The sequence below is a fragment of the Lynx rufus genome, unplaced genomic scaffold (assembly GCF_022079265.1).
Source record: "Lynx rufus isolate CCGP_SWC_20201006 ecotype Redwood Valley unplaced genomic scaffold, mLynRuf1.p SCAF_7, whole genome shotgun sequence".
Lineage (NCBI taxonomy): Eukaryota > Metazoa > Chordata > Mammalia > Carnivora > Felidae > Lynx > Lynx rufus.
In genome coordinates, this window is record NW_025814889.1 from 127621271 (window position 1) to 127637845 (window position 16575).

Genomic DNA, 16575 nt, shown 5'->3' on the forward strand with positions numbered 1-16575 from the left:
GGAAAACATTAGTGGAAGGTGGATTCCAGGCAAAGAGCATAGTGTGAATAAGCTCAGAGGCAGGAAATGGATAGCTGGAACTTCATGTTGGGTTGGAAGATGGGAATGAGGGCATAGGTTTGGAGAGATAAGCTAGCAGGGTCTGCTGTTGCAATCACACTGTGTTCTACAGGAATGGTTTTCCACTCTGGGGCCCTGGGAAGAGCCAGATCACAGCAGAGGGCCTTGTATGCCTTTCTTTTGGAGTTTAAGCCATGGAAACAAATAATCATTTTAAGCAAAGGACATCATGATTTCAGATTTATATTAGAAAAACTTTACACAAGCAGCAGGGCATAAGTTGCATTTGACAGAGAAAGACTCTAGAGAGGGTGACCAATTATGCAACTATTGAAATTGTCAGGAAAGAATCTATATAGGCCTGATCCAAGGCAGAAATGGTGGGCATGGGGAGAAAGAGAGTGTAAGAAGAGATATGTGGAGTGAGAATTTATAGGACTTGGTTAAAGGTGGTGCCCTTAGCAGGGATGGGTAACACTATAGCAGGGGAAAGACAGTGGAGTCTGAGGAGGTGACGGGACCTCCAAATGAAATTATCCAAGGGGGAAGCTGGATATAGACTGGAACTCAGAGGGATATTGCTGCTTGCAGTGTCCACTCCTGTGCACACAGCAGAGTGGTAGCTAAAACCAGGGGGGAGAGTTAGCCAGGGAGAGCGTGGAGGCTAAAAGGGAAGGGAAGGCAGCCAGGGACAGAAAATTGGGAAACACCTACATTTTAGTGACAAAAAGAGTCCAAAGGGTCTGCCAAGAAGACTGAGAAAGGTACAGTTGGAGAGGTGGAAATCGAAAACCCAGAGAGACTGGAGTCTCAGCAGCCAAGTTTGAAGAAGGATGTGGTCAATGGCGTCAAATGCTCTTTGGATCCTCCCCGCCACACAGGATGGGTCGTTTGCAGTTCTAGCAGGTTCTGCTGAGGAGAGCTCAAGTGCCTTTCCAGAAATTGAATCTCCAGCCCCGTCGGACAGAAGACTGGCCATACGTCCACCCCATTCCCTCCAAGCCGTGAGAGAACCCGGCAGAGACACTCACGTGCGTCTTCTCTGTGAAGCTGCACATGCAACCTTCAAAGAAACCACAAAGGAGCTACTCATTTTTAAAGGAAAAACACATGAACTCCACTGGCATAAGGAAGGCATTAAGACAGGGTCGAGGAGGAGAAGGTCTCCCTCCACTTAATATTACCTTTCACAGAAATAATTGACCGAGTAAGCACATAGTCATTTCAAAAAAATAAAAAATAATTTTTAAAAGCAAGAGCTAGAATATTAACTCTGTTCCCCAGCTCTCACCACCAGAAAACATGGGGCACAAAATGTCTCTATAGCACACATGTGTTTTCTGGCTTAAAAATCCCTGGAGTAGCTGGGGGTGGAAAGAAATGTGAAAAGCTGAGGATTCAGGTGAATGCAGTCAGAGACTCTTACTGAGGGGGTCTTCGCTCCATGACAGGACTAGTGGGGAGCGGGGGTAAGAGGCGCTGTGCAACTTTACTGCCATGAAATTGGCTCCAGATGGAAATAAGAAAAGGTGTTTACTCCCGGCCAGTGCCAGACACAGAGAACCAGAAGTGCTTACCATCTCAGGTTCATAATTCCCAGTGCTGGGCAGCAACCCCACTGAGGGTCTGGCCAGGGCTCATGGTGATGGGTGGACCAGGGCTGTCTGTTGCTTGGAAAAGGCTATTTTGAATGTAATGACTTTCAGATGAGGTCTGTGGGTTTGGAGGAAGGCACTGTGGCTAGGGTCTAGAGGGGAAAGGGAAGGGAAGAAAAGAGGTGTTTCCCTATGAGGCAACAGAAACGACACATGTCTTGTCAGCACCTTCTCCCGGTTTAATTTTCAGAGGCTAGCTTTGCCCCGAGAGAGTGGGATCGTGGCATTGTCTGCTGTGTTCCCAGATCTTCCCGATCTCTCCAAACCCATGATTCACAAGTATGTAGCTTTCTGAGAGCACATCTCCCTTGGGTTGACATGTGGTCAGCTCGGGGGTGGAGGAGCAGGGCAGCTGCGGACCCAGACGGGATGCTGACTGACAGCTTTGTGGCCCTTGCAGACGGGAGGGGTTAGCTTCACCCACTCAAAGTGGGTGACTAGTGTGGAACTGCCTCTCCCGCCTTCTCAGAGACTGGCAGAGACTGCGGGCTTATGGAATGGGTGTTCTCTGGCCTACAGCGCCCCCTAGCACTGGCCGGAGGGATAGGGCTCTGTGAACTCTCCAAGGAGCTACCACCTGCCTATCTGAAAAGTGGGAAGGGGTTGGTGGGGCCAAGCATTTTGACTCATTCAACCAATACTTGCTGACGTCTTGGTTACTAACACTGTCTTCAAGGGGCTTCCTCTATCCTGGAAGGGAAACAGATGGTAAACAATAACACTGTAGTCAGCTAAGTGGTGTGAAAGAAAGCATAGGGTGCTGTGGGGATACACTGCACTTGATTGATGAAGACTGGGGAGAGGAGATTACAGAAGGCTTTCTGGAGGAGGTGACATTTCGACTGCAACAGTGGTTCAATGAATTTTGAAAATAAGGTATAGAGACAATAAGAGACATATTTCCTGACCTTTTCATGCTTAACATCTAAGAGGTAAACAGACAGATAAACAAGTAGTTTACATGGGGCCCTGTCAGAAACAAGAGCTTCGGTCTCTCCTATGACTTCACCATCACCATCTTTGTTTTCAGCCTGAGTCTTGAAGGAGAGCACAGAATAGGAACTCAATAAGTGTTGACTGAGAGATTGATGGTTGTGCTTCAGTCTTGGGCACATTTGATTTGTCTCAAACCTGTTTAAATGGCAAGATCTATCTTCCCTTCCTTGCCCTTGAGAGTTTCCCAAGAGATCTTAGACTTTTTGAGCCAAGGGGGACCTTGGGGACCATTAAGTTACAGCTCTCATCCAATAAACACACAAACTGAGGTCTGGACAGGTGACGTGACTTGTCCACACACACACCTGTCCTTCTGTAGTGACTTTTGGAACCAATCTCACATCATTTGCTTTTTTTTTCTTCCACCCAGCCTCTCTTTGTCCCCCAGAAATAAAGTTTCATGCATTTCTTTGCAGTAATATGTTTGGAATGTTTTCAAAAAGTATTAAATAATAATACAGAAAGGGGAAAAAATAAACACACAAGACATAAACCTCTGGGGAGAACAGAGCGGTATGCATTCTGATTGGCTCAGAGATGATTATTATCATAATAGAGAACCATTTAGCCAGTGCACGTGGCAGGAGGTATTCTCCACATGTTACAGACTGTGCAAAGAGTCTCTGAGACTCTGAAAGAAACTCATCTACAGATCTGAAATGCAGATTCAGGACCACGAGTGGTTGGAGTTTCGAATGACTAGGGTGTAAGCATTAGGTCATGTGCTGCAGATTGGGGGAACTGAGACCCATGAGTGTGTGGGAGAGAGCCAGGTAAGGAATTAGGCAGCTGCAACCCAATTCTGGCTGTGCCACTAGCTGACCGTGATAGGTTGGGCGGTTTTTTCACCTGTCTGAATCACCTTACCTTCCCCACCTATAAAATTAGGATGGATAGTCTCTTGGGTCCTTTTATAGGACCTCTAAATGTCTGTGAGAGACTTCTCATAGATTCCAGCATCCTGTAACTTGATATAAAGGGGGTGGACGTGGACCCACCTTCCCTGGAAAAGTTCCAGGAAAGGGGATATCAGGTAAGCTTGGTAAGTTTGAGGATAGGCCAGAGAGATTTCGAGACTTCTGCAGTTCTTTCAAGGTTTACAAATCTATCACTGTTCTTTGCTGTCAAGGGAAAGTAGGTGAGCCGGTATGGTCATTGTTCCCACCAGCCACAGGTCCACTCCATCTAGCTTATAAAACAGTCTTGAAAAAGTAATTCTTACATATTATTATGTAGGTCTATGGACACCATGATATCCAGATTGATGCCTGTGAGGTCTGCTTGCTGACGGGGCTGACCCTAGCAGTAAGGCACCTCTTCCTCGGGGAGAGGACTGAGCTGAATTCTCATGGGTGGGCTGAGGGGAGTCCCCTGGAGTTCGACATTATGGGCAACTTCCTGACTGAAAGGGAAGCTGAACTCCAAAGGCTGTGTGAACCAGCTTAGGATAGGGAGCAGGAGGAAATAAACCAAAAGGCAATTTCATTACCTTTCAGCTGGAAAAACAATCAGATTACTCCTGGTGCTTACATAATTAAGTAGCTGCCATAATCAAATGCTTCAGATTCTTCCTATAAGGAACCTACTGCTTGAAGTTCAACCAAAGTTACCTGCCTGATACTCGTGCTCGAGGGAAGCCTTCCCTTGGAGAAAATATTGGCATTTTGGACAAAACCGTAAAGTGACAAGAAAAAAAAAGAGAAGAGAGGGCCTTTATCACATAAGATGCTTATCCAAAGTGGACTTGGTCTGGAAAGGCTTCTAAAACCTTCCACATGACTGGCATCATGCAAGGTTAAGTAAAACTCTCAAATCCCACCAAGTATGCCCTTATTCAACCTGGATCCTTGGAGTGGACTCTGGAGTGTCCATTGCTCCAGACTCAATGGGCTGCTGGCCATACCCCCACCCAAGTCTCCTGGGACCCTATTGTGTTCAGAGGGCTAAAAAACAGTGTGGCCAAATATCTCAGGTCTCAAAATATTTTAGTGTGCTTGGGGGAAATGATACAATTATATTCCATGAAACTGTAAGCCAAGTGCTGAGGTAAACATTGAAAGGGGGGAAAGATCTATCTGGGCCAGACCATGCTAGAGTTAAGGTGGGAAGGGGCTTAAAAGCTGGGGAGGGGATAAGGCAGAAAAATGTAGAAAACTTAATTCCTTCTTTATAGCTACAATTCTTAAGGGGGAGGGGATGAAGGAGTTTAAAAAATGTTCTTAGAAATACCATTTTCTTTTTTCTTTTTTTAAACTTTTGTTGCATTTTATTTTATTTTTCAACGTTTATTTATTTTTGGGACAGAGAGAGACAGAGCATGAACGGGGGAGGGGCAGAGAGAGAGGGAGACACAGAATCGGAAACAGGCTCCAGGCTCTGAGCCATCAGCCCAGAGCCTGACGCGGGGCTCGAACTCACGGACCGCAAGATCGTGACCTGGCTGAAGTCGGACGCTTAACCGACTGCGCCACCCAGGCACCCCAGAAATACCATTTTCAATGAAATTTTCTGCTTCTGTCATCCCAATATCACTTCTCTGAGATGTAATAGGGTTTCTGAGAAAGAAGTTGAACTTGCATTTCTGAGGAGTATTCCCGGTCCTTATTTTGTTCCAAATTTTCAACATTTCTATAGCCAAAACATTCAAGTGTCTTTCTAAACAGAATGAGTTAGGAGAGAAAGGGAGAGAGGGAGCACGAAGAGAAAGATAGAAGACTCCAGCTGCAAAAGGGCATCTGCGTGGTGACAGCTAGTTACTGCTGAAGTCCAGGGAAATCAAGCCTTTCTTTCGGTGCAAATGAATGAACTGAGTTCCTGGCTGGTTGCCAAGTCATGCCACCGTTCTGTGCCAGTTTCCTCATCTGGAAAGTGTCAATAATACTTTGTGCTTTTCCTATCTAAAAGAAATTTTGTGAGATATAATGAGGTGTGGCATGGAAAATATAAGGCAGAATCAAGATGTTACTCAATAATCAGGATAGTTATAGTATTAGTTACCGGCAATTATCCATTACAGCTAGTAGTCTAGGATCCTGGATAGCTCTCCAGAATCTGGTGTTACTGCAGGGTGGGATCAGTTCACCCCCAAATTCCTTTCTGAAGGATGGAGACTTGTCTGGCCTTGGTGGGGTTACCATTCCTCCTGCCCTTTCTACTCACTGCTTTTCAAATAAACTCAGGGCCTTTGCACTTGCTGTTCTCCCTGACTGGTGTTCTCTCCTCCCAGATTTCCACAGGAGTTCCTCCCACTCCTTTTTCCCTGCTCACATCTCAGCTAGAACGTCACCTCCTTAGAGATACCTTCTCTTACTGGCACATAGAAAGCGGTGCCCTCCCCAGTGATTTCTAACCCATTACTAAGTTTTGTTTCTTCATGGTACTATCACCATAGAACATTACCCAATGCATTCGTGAATTCACTGATGCATTGCCTGCAACTTTCACGCAAGCAAGGAATCTGTTTTGTTCATTACAACATCCAGAACAGTGTTTGTTGAATGCCTTCACGGTTTACTCTGGGTGAGCCTGGAGAAACCACAGTCCATTATAGCCAGCTCCAAAGGGCAGATGGCTTCCTCACATCCAGGAAAGTCGGGGGTGGGGGCGTAGGTCGTCAGCTGGCTCTTTCCCCTCTGACCCTGCTCTCTCCAGAGAAGGCGGAGAATTTGGCCTTTTTCCTTAGCCTTTCCACCAGGGGCAGTCAGGGTCTCCAAGGCCAGGACCGCCTCTGACCCGAGGACGGGTTGGTGGCAGTCGACCGTGGTTTGGATCAGAAGTGCGCAGAGAGAAGGGTGGGTGTGTGGTCAGGGTACCAGAGAGATGGGACACGCGAGCGCCGCTCCGGGGGCCCCTCCGCGAAGCGTAGGTCCCGAGCGCGTTCGGGTTCACCCACTTCTGTGCCCACAGCCGCATTATTCCCTATAAGGATCTGAACGGTCCGGGGCGGCCCCGCCCCGTCGGCCCGCGCCCCCGGCCCCGCCCCCTTCGGAGGGCCGATGAGGTAATGCGGCTCTGCCATTGGTCGGTGGGGGCGGGCCCCGCGTGCCCGAGAGGGGGTGCCCGGGGGACCCGCGCTATATCACTCGGCCGCCCGGCAGCGGCGCAGAGCGGGCAGCGGGCGGGCGCTCGGACGGCTTCTCCTCCTTCTGCTCCGCCCCAGCTCCTGCTCCTTCGCGGAGAGACCGCCGGCCCGCAGAGTCGTGCGCCAGCTCCGAGGCAGCCTCGCTGCACCCCATCCCGTGCGGTGGGCACTCCGAGGGCAGCGCGCCCGAGGTCAAAGTTGCCCCGCACGGCCGGGCAGGCGAGCTCGGGCTGCAGCGGCCCCTCCAGCGGCGCGCGCTTCAACTTTGGAGAGGCGAGCAGCAGCCTCAGCAGCGGCAGCGGCGATGACTCCCTGGCTCGGGCTAGTCGTGCTCCTGGGCAGCTGGAGCCTGGGGCACTGGGGCGCCGAGGCGTGCACATGCTCGCCCAGCCACCCCCAGGACGCCTTCTGCAACTCTGACATCGGTAAGCGCTCCGGGTGTCCCCGCCAGAGCCCCCGCGGTGCCCGCTCTCGCGCTGCAGTCCTGACCCCGGCGCAGCTCCGGGTGGCATGGCGAGCCCGGCTCCTTTTCTCTGCCTCAGCTTGGGGTGGGGTGGCAAAACCCAGTTTCTTCGGTCGGAGGACCTGGCACGGCTGAAGGCGCAGATGCCCTGCAGAGAAAACCCGCGGTGGCTGAGGGAACCCCTTGCAGCCTTTGCTCTCCTGTTGGTCCTTTTGACATCTGGAACATTTCCCTTTTCACTATCACGAGAGGCAGTGCTGGGGGAGAAGGGTGGGAAAGGATTCCTAAAACTTGGAATGCCAACCAACTAAAGTATTGGGATGTTCAATAGTTTGAAAAAAAGTTGCCAGCCATGTGCACAAAGTTGCAGGAGAATCTTGAAGTTTTCTGAGTTTGCATTTTCTCCTGCACCCATGAAGTTCATTCCTTTCACTGAGACCCAACGCAGTCTCCCACTTCCCAAGCAACTGCTAACCGAGCTTCTTGGACTGCCAAGTTTGAGTGGATTTAAGGGGGGAAAATGAGAAGAAAGCTGTGGGGTTGACCCTTCCCTGGAGGAACTGTATTTGAGAGTGTTGATAGCAAGCAGGAGGCGCGTGTGTGAGGGATCACTTATCACATAGCTGTGAGAATTCACAGGAAGGCTATTTTTTTTTCCCCCTTGACTGTGTGTGGGGAGGGGGAGAAGGAGCAGTGGGAAACAGATTTGTCACCAAAAGAACAAAGATGCCAAGGGTCACATCATGGTGATGATTCCAAACTGGAGTTAGTGTCTTGGTTAGAGACTCAGTAAGAAGTAGAACCAGTTTCTATCCAGGGCCTTTCGAGTGTCCTGGGAGAACTTGTTTGGGAGTGTTTTGGGACACTTGTGTTTGGATGGCCAGAGGTGGAGTAGCAGCTGGAAAACATCTCTCCTCTCCTTTCCAGCTCATAAAGCATGCAAGTCCAGTGGCCCCTGCTGTGTGTGTGTGTGTGTGTGTGTGTGTGTGTGTGTACGTACTTGGGCTGGGATGGGGTGGGGCACAGTCTAGCTGCCCTCTGCCTGTGTCAATTCAGAGGTGAAGAATGGAGCGTGTGTGTTTTAAGTCATAAAGAAGAAGGAAAATTTTCCACTGGGTCCTGGGTGAGGGCCTCCACAAGTGTGCTGCAGGGGCGGAGGGGGAGGAGACAGGAGCCTGGCAAGGGAGGCAGCTAGAGTTGGGAGGGGCACTGCTGGTGGGCCCCGCTGAGCCTAGGAGAAGTCAGGGAGGTGGCTGTGGTGACCAGAAGGTCAGTCCAGTTGGCAGGCGTGGGTGTTTATGTGACCTGGGGTCACCCTTGTTAGAGTTTCCTGGGGCCCATGCTGTGCACCCTTCCCATTCCCCGGGGAATCTGGCTGGCCCCTTGGTTTGTGGATTGCCTGAAGGATTCTTTCGGGCTGCCTGAGACCTGGAAGGTTTTCCTCTTTCTCCTCTGACCGCCCCCACCCAAATTCCACTTGGCCTGTCCCTCCTCCATCCTCACCCCTTTGGTGACATTCCCACCTGGGTAGTGTTGGAAGTCACTCTTGCTGCCGCTGGTGGGGTCTGGTTTGGGTTAGTAAGGAGTCCAGGAGGCTGACAGGTGGAGTCAGGGCGTCCTCTTCTGCTTGACAATGGTTTGGGTGTGTTCACTTGGATTTTTTGGTGTGCAGGGAGAGGGGAACCTCATGCCTCCCCCTTGCCCTTGGCTTTTGAGTTTTCACCCTGCAAGTTCACCAGAAAACAGTGGAAAGAGCAGCAAGGAGACCCTGCTTTTAATGGCTGCGCTGATGGACTCTGTTTATTGTTTAGATTTCCTGCTGTGGGTCCGGGCTGATGCAGAAAGTTTCTTGTGATTCCTCTGGATTTCTTCAAGAAATCTCCTCCCTCAAAAAACTGCCCAGAGAAAAGGCTAAGTTGCCAGGAAGTACCCACATACCAGAACATTGTGGTAGCAAAAATAAAAAAGAAACAAAAAATCTTCGATATGCTGGCACCACTCCAAATCGTCCTGCCTAGCTTTGGTGCACTGCACTAGTGGTGGGGATGAGATAATGCTTTTAAAAATGGGAGGTGTGGATGTGGGCTGCTTGCTTGTTGACCTCCACTGCCTTACACTACTCTGCCGGTGTCCAGTAGGTGGCTCCCAGTTTTTTCTTGTTTGTGGCCTTTCTGGTTTCCAGTCTGGGTTGCAGCTCTGCCTGTCCTCTCAGTGAAGGAGATGTGTAGAAGCTCCCCATCCTTCTTGACCCTTACGACCCCACTAATCAACGCTGTAGCCCATTAAAGACGCTCAAGCCAGACCACCAGCTTCCTCTTCCAGAACCTTCCTGGCTGTTTTCTCTTTGTGGCCGGCTGCCATGTTGCCGGGCAAAGGGCGCCGCATGCCTGACTTGGCCCTGTCTAAAGAATCCCCCATGGTCTTCCCTCTCTTTTCTCCTCATCCACAGGTGTCTCTTTTTGCCTTTCTCCCCCCAAACCCTGGGGATTGGCACTGCTTTCTGGGTGGGGAGGAGTTAAAAGGTGTTTCTATGGCAACTCCAGGCCCTGCACCCTAGTGAAGTGTTTAGGAGAAGAATAAACTACATGCTGGCTTATAAAACATACTGTGGGGGAAAGAAAAGGACTTGGCAGCAGCCAGGATGTCTGTGGCCCCCTCCCCACCAGTCATTGCCCCTGAAACTCCTGACAAAACCTTGACTCTGGAGGAGGGAGAGGAGGGGGCTGGGAATGAAGAAGGCAGCCTTGGCTGGCTAGATCCTGCTCCAGCAGCTCGGTCCAGCTCAGGAAGGGGCAGGCAGTGCCAAGAGCCTTCTGAAAATTGGTGTGTGTGTGTGTGTGTGTGTGTGTGTGTGTGTGGTTTCTGCAGGAGGCGGGCAATAGAGAGAGAGAATTTTGCTTCAGAATGCCAAGCCCTCTCTCCAGCCTCCTTTGCATAGAGGAATGGGGCTGTGCCATAGAGTGTTGGGGGCCTGCCTCCTGAGACTGTTGGGAATTCAAGAGTGAGGCTCAGCTTGGGGGCCCGCTGCCAGCCCTGGAGGACAGTCTCTGGATATCTCCAAATTGTTTTGACAGGGACCAATGCCAGCAGATTCTTTTGGTATCAGATCTGAGGTTGTGGTTTTAGCAAAGAAGCCATTTTCAAAGAAGCCAGATCTATTCTCTCTCTCTCTCTCTCTCTCTCTCTCTTTCTCTCTCTCATACACACACACACACACACACACACACACACACACACACACACACACACACAATTACACTCCTCACTGGGCTTTGTGACCTAAGGAAAATAAAAAGGTTCAGACTTCAGAGAGGAGCCAGCCACTTGGGGAGAGGACCCAGGCTTTCTGAATCTCGGGAACTCTAGAAAGAGGAGAACTGCACTACATAGGAAGGAAGAGACATCTCCCAGACCCCTACTAGGTGCAAGCACTTCACAGATCCTGTGTCTTTCATCCACCCAGCAACCTTAAGAGTAGGTATCACACCCATTTTTTCAGATGGAAAACATCAAGTCTGGGAAAGGTTGTGCTTGTCCAAGGTCACCCAGTTACTAAATGCTAAGGCTAATTCCTTCTTAGTCATGCAGTTCTTCAAAACCTTTTCAAATGTCATTTACTCTTGATATTCTAAGGCAAAAGACCCTTCCTTGGACTGAAGTGGAATGAAGGGTTAATATCTGAAGAATGCTTTACTTATTAATTTGGGGAAGTTGTCACTAAAAGTATGTCATATAATTTCACTCATATATGGAATTTAAGAAACAAAACAGATGAACATAAGGGAAGGGAAGGAAAAATAAGATAAAAACAGAGAGGGAGGCAAACCATAAGAGACTCTTAAAGACAGAGAATAAACTGAGGGTTGCTGCAGGGGAGGTGGTTGGGGGATGGGCTAAATGGGTGATGGGTACTAAGGAGGGCACTTGTTGGGATGAGCACTGGGTGTCATATGTAAGTGATGAATCACTGGGTTCTACTCCTGAAACCAGTACAATACTGTGTTTTAACTAACTTGAATTTAAATAATTTTTTAAAAAAGAGAGAAAAGTTTAAAAAAAAAGTATGAAGAGAGCCAGAATGACCTGAGGTTTTAAGTAAACATCATCTTCTAGGAGGGAGAAATTATTATTATTACTGTTGTTATTGTTATTATTGTTATCATTTTAGGGCATAAATAGAGAAAAATAAAGAAAAATTTCTAATGTTCTTTGGCTATGAAAGAGACCCTCAAAACCACCAAGTCAAAGTAAAGTAATGACTCAGTTTATCGCCCTGAGACCCAGGAGAAGTAAAGCTAATGGAGACCAGACATCTTGGGCTTTACGACCCTTCCTCTTCTAGATGGGGATGAGTTGGGGCTGCCCAGGATGAGGTGCCCACTCTATGTAGATGGCTGGTGTGGTGGCAGGAACACCAGAGACTGGGTCCTGGCTGGCTGGAGAAGGTGCCTCTCCCACGGTTCTGTGTCCCTTTCACAGTCCCTGGATAGATAAGGCTAGAAAAGTGGCCACAGAAGTGGCTTGGGTGGAGGGACTTTTGTTTGTTTTGCAGGAACAGCAGGAACTATTCAGCTCCACTGCTGAATGGCACATTCCAACAGGTTCATTAATTAAAAACAAAAACAACAACACAATTCTCCATTGCATTTGGCTTTTACCATTCCAGCCAGTATGGACAAGGAGGCCCCTTCTTCTAGCCTTTGTCATCGTCACCTCCTGGGTGGCCTTGAGAGGCAGCCTGGGGTGGTGGAAAGGCCTTGCGGCGGGCAGAGCTGGGTTTAAATCCTTCCTCTGGGGCTTGTTGGTGGTGTGCACTTAGGCATGTTATTGGACGTCTTTAAGCTTTGGTTTCCTCATTTATAAAAGGGGAATAATAATTTGCAACACCTTGGCCTTTTAATTTTTTTCTCCACATTTTAAAAGTCACAAGTATTATGTAAATACATTCTACACCCATGTATGTATGTATCTGTGTGTACATGTGTATCCCTCCATCTATCCATCCATCCATCGTCCATTCATCGCCAGTCATCCATCCATATCTATCTATCTATCTATCTATCTAATCATCTATCATCTGTCTAAAATTATATAAGGGTAACGTCCTTTTTGAGCACTTTCTCTCATTCTAGCTTCTCTGGATCTTTTCCTCCTGATGCATTTACATATGTAGGTACCCAAGGAAAATGTATAGTAGTTTTTCCCTTAGACACAGGAACAGTAGAATACCATAAATAGTGGAATATTGCATATAGCATTCTGCTTGTTGTAACCGAACAATATGTATTAGGTCTTGTTCTCAGCAAATATACATATAGATCTGCTTCATTCTATGTATAGTATTCCAAGGGATTGCAATTAATTATAATTAAAAAGCTAACAAGCATAGAGTGGTTACTGTATGCTGGGCACCATTCTAAGGAGGTAACGTGCATTAACTCATTTAATTCTCTCGATAATCCTATGAGGCAGGTGTGCTATTCTGTCATCTCCATTTTATGGATGAGGAAACTGAGGCTTAGAAAAATTAGGTAACTTGTTCAAGATAGTAGCAAAGCCTGTATTTAAAATCCAGCAGCCTGGCTCTAAAGTATAATCAACTACTATACTATATGCTAATTGCCTTATATTATATCATTTGTCATACTATATGTTATATATTACTGTATACTATTATATTACTATAATATATATCCCTGTAGGATGTATTTGTTTGGCCATTTCCCTATTGACAGATGTCTAGGTTTCTAACAATGTTTAAAGAATTTTTTTTAAATTATTTTTGAGAGAATGAGACACAGCATGAGTGGGAAAGGGACAGCGAGAGAGGGAGACAGAATCAGAAGTGGGCTCCAGGCTTTGAGCTCTCAGCACAGAGCCTGACGTGGAGCTCAAACTCATGAGCGGGGAGATCATGACCTGAGCTGAAAGTCGGACGCTTAACCAACTGAGCCACACAGGCGCCCCTCTAACAACTTTTCATGTTTACAAAAAGCACTGCAATAGATAGATGTCTCATTCTCTTGTTCACATGTGCAAATATTTCTTCATGGCAGATGTGCAACTGGAATTCTTGGACATAGGTAGGTGCATTTTACATTTTAACAGCACCTGCCAGTTTGCCCTCCAGAGTGGCTTTGTTCACATGGTTCTTTTCAGATGTGCAACACGAAGGGATAGAAGAACTATTACAGCCTTGTGCTGGAGAGACTTCATGCTTCTCTCAAATGGCAACACAGTTTATCATTTTTAGTGATTGTCTGAAGTTTTCCTTTTTGCTTATCCTTTTGTCCCTCTGAAAGGGAGCGAAACTAGGGCCACTTGGACCAAGTTGATGGGAGCATTTTTATAGGGAGAGAAGGGCTTAAGCGCCCCCAAAAGCCATGGCTCTTGACTTGTTGCAGCTTGGGAGTCATTCAGTTGAAGATGGTTTTATTTTTTTGGTTTCACAGTAAGCAAGGGGCCTTTCATCACGTTAAGTTGCTTGGCTTTGGGGTTTGTCATGAGCTCAGGTCTAGACACATGTGGCTGTATGTTGAAGACACGTGCTGCCTCAAAGATGTCCCCTCGTTGCCTGGCCCTGGCCAGACTCGTGGTGACAGTGAGAGAACTCCTCCCTTTGTGTCGCCCTACTGCCCTTGCTGGTGCATTTGGATGGTGCGTGGCTGGGAATGGATGGACTGCGGAGAGGCAAGCATGGTGGGTTCTAGTCAAGAAACATGTTGGGGTCAGTATGGGAGCTTGAAGTGCTGATTTAAGAGACAGTTTCACTGTCTTGCTTAAAACCCTTCATTGAACTCTTGGGATGGAGTGTCATAAATGTTTCCAAAGAGGGCCAGTCTTACCCCTGCCTCCCTCTTCGTCACCCTCTCACCACGCCCTTCTAGCTCCTGCTGTTCAGATTCTGTCTGGGTCTTGCCCCATGCTGTCCCCTCAGCTTTGAACACCCTCAATAACTTCCCGTTCTTGAGGTCTCATTTGGTCCCATTTCCCTGCCCACTCCCTAGCACTGGTGCAAAATAGTCACACCTTGCCCAAATTGTGAACATGCTGAAAACCCATCTTTAGTAAAAATCAAATTCTCCAAAGCTGCATGGGAAATTCCCAGAGTGAGTCATTCTTGAGCTGGGAGAGACCTAAGGGCTGTGTACCACCCAGAGGGACACATCTAACCCCTCTGAGAGGGGAAGGACCTGTTGGGCTGTCTGCACTACTTGCTAAGTCCAGTCCCATCTTCTGACCATGGTGCTCCATCATGCTTCCAGAGGAAAAAAAGCTTGGAGACTCTAAATGTCACTTCAGAAGAGGATCACCAAAAATGACAACTACCTTTCCCTGAGAGGTATGTATTATGCTCCAGGCACTGCACCAAAATCCTTGTGTGTGTATCAGTCACCCTGTGAGGTGGATACCACCCATCCCAGCTGCCTGGGGAGCGATCTGATGCTAGAGGCATGAAATTGCTTGTCCAAGATCATACCTCTAAGAAATGGAGTCTATGCAAAAGTTGTATTCTGAATCGGTGTAGACCAAGGGCTAGGACTCCTTAGCCTTGGAGCTTCTCCTTTTGCAGCTTCCTCCACATGGGTTTTTGGACTCCCTGCTGCCAGGGTTCCCCTCGGGATGCTTCTCTTTGGTTTTCTTCCATAGCCAGCCTCGCCAGCTCTGTCCTCCCCTGCTGCCCCCGATTTTATTGCCGTATGGTCCTAACAAAACCAAGCCTCAGACCCTATGTCTGATCCCTATGCCAGTGCTCCTTCCACTGAACCAGCGATTCCAACCTTGTCAATGCCAAGGACTATTTTTATTACCTTTCCCTCCATGGGTTCCATGTTTGGATAAATTAACCATCCCATTTTTGTGTGTCAATTATTTTTCCACAAAAACCAGTTAAAAGATATTTATAATGGCCGATGCTAGCCAGTCATTTTTCTGACATAATTAGCTAACACACAAACTAATTGCAGCCCAAAGCAAAGAAACCTGGTGTCTTCTTAAGCCTGAGAAGCTTTCTTATTGGATGATTTATTGTATGATTTGGGTTGGCTTACTGAAGTGCTAAAAATAGCTCATGGACCATAGCAGATCACTATTCTTCACTCTTCTGAGAGTGGTTCTTTAGCTTTACACCACTTTACCATCCCTTCTCCACGTGGGCAGGCCCATGCATTCACTACCCTTACCATCTTCCTGGTTACCCACAGTGCTAGGAGTGGGCTGGAAGAGCTGGCAGGTCACTAGCACGTCCTGGGTGAGTTGTATACCCTCTCAGAGGTTACATGGGTTCAGGGATCTGTTTTCCTATGTTAATCTCTGACAGGCTGGAGTAGACCGGTATGTATTGATTCTAGCTAAAGGGACTCATTAAATAGTGTTTGACAGGAGGTTACAAGGTGTCCATCTCAGCCGTGGTGGAACTAAGAGGATGTTTTGCTCGGTGGCTAAAATATTAATGTCTGGAGGAGGGAAGGGGACCTAAAGAACCTCTCCTGATGCACTTATAGCCATCTGTGAGCCCCGGATGGTTTGGCTGCCCCAGAAAGAATGGTCCATGTGGCCCAACACCCAGTTCTGATTTATGTGCATGTAAACCTTATCCCCTAACAGTGGCATTCACGGCACAGAGAGGAGAGACGCTAAGTATTCCCAGGCCTGTGGCCACCTGGCTTTTTGTGGGGGTGGGGAAGCGAAGGAAAGCTGTGAGATTTGTCCTCAGAAAGCCCAAGGTAAAGTTCAGCCAGTGGAAAAACAGAACCCTTGAATGACAGGGGGTGGATGGGCAGCGGGGCAGGGGATGGAGGGAGAGGAAATCCTGAGCAGACCAGAACCATTCTGGAACCAGAGACCTTAAATAGTGCATGACAATTATTCCCTCCCCTCTTCCTCTCCTTCCATCTTTGATCTGTCTCAGAATGGGGGTGTTAGGCATCAGATAGCCCAGTTGCTTGCAGAGAAGGATGGTTTCATTCAGAAATTCAGGGCTTCTGTAATCCCCCAGATTAAAGCGTGGGAAGGTGAGCCTGGCAACCCAAGTCAGACTTCATGAGGACATGGTTTTGTGACTTGAAGGATCACCAGTGTTTGGCTGATCCTTGTGGTTCAGAAGTTAGGAGGGATTCCCTTTTGACTTAGACCTGATCACCATGAATAGACTCATAGCCTTTAAAATTTGGAAACATAGTAGCTCTTGTGAGCTCTGCTGTTCCTGAGCTTGGATAAGTTCTCTGGCCTCAATTTCCTCGTAAGGGGGAATAATAGTACCACACTGGGTTGGTAAATAAGTGAAATAATTCAAGGAGAATGTTTAGCATAGACTAAAA

The 16575-nt window shown here is 47.9% G+C and overlaps 2 protein-coding genes across 3 annotated transcripts in view; one reads left to right on the top strand and one right to left on the bottom strand.

The window, feature by feature from the left end:
* SYN3 (synapsin III) overlaps nt 1-16575 on the bottom strand; it is a 420649-nt gene that overhangs the window by 234872 nt on the left and 169202 nt on the right. The gene's annotated exons all lie outside the window — the stretch shown is intronic.
* The window catches only part of TIMP3 (TIMP metallopeptidase inhibitor 3), a 59200-nt gene continuing 49461 nt past the window's right edge, over nt 6837-16575 (top strand). The window contains exon 1 of the mRNA XM_047066611.1: nt 6837-7217. Within this exon, the coding sequence (XP_046922567.1) occupies nt 7097-7217 (121 nt within the window). The 5' untranslated portion in view covers nt 6837-7096. The remainder of the gene's footprint in view (nt 7218-16575) is intronic.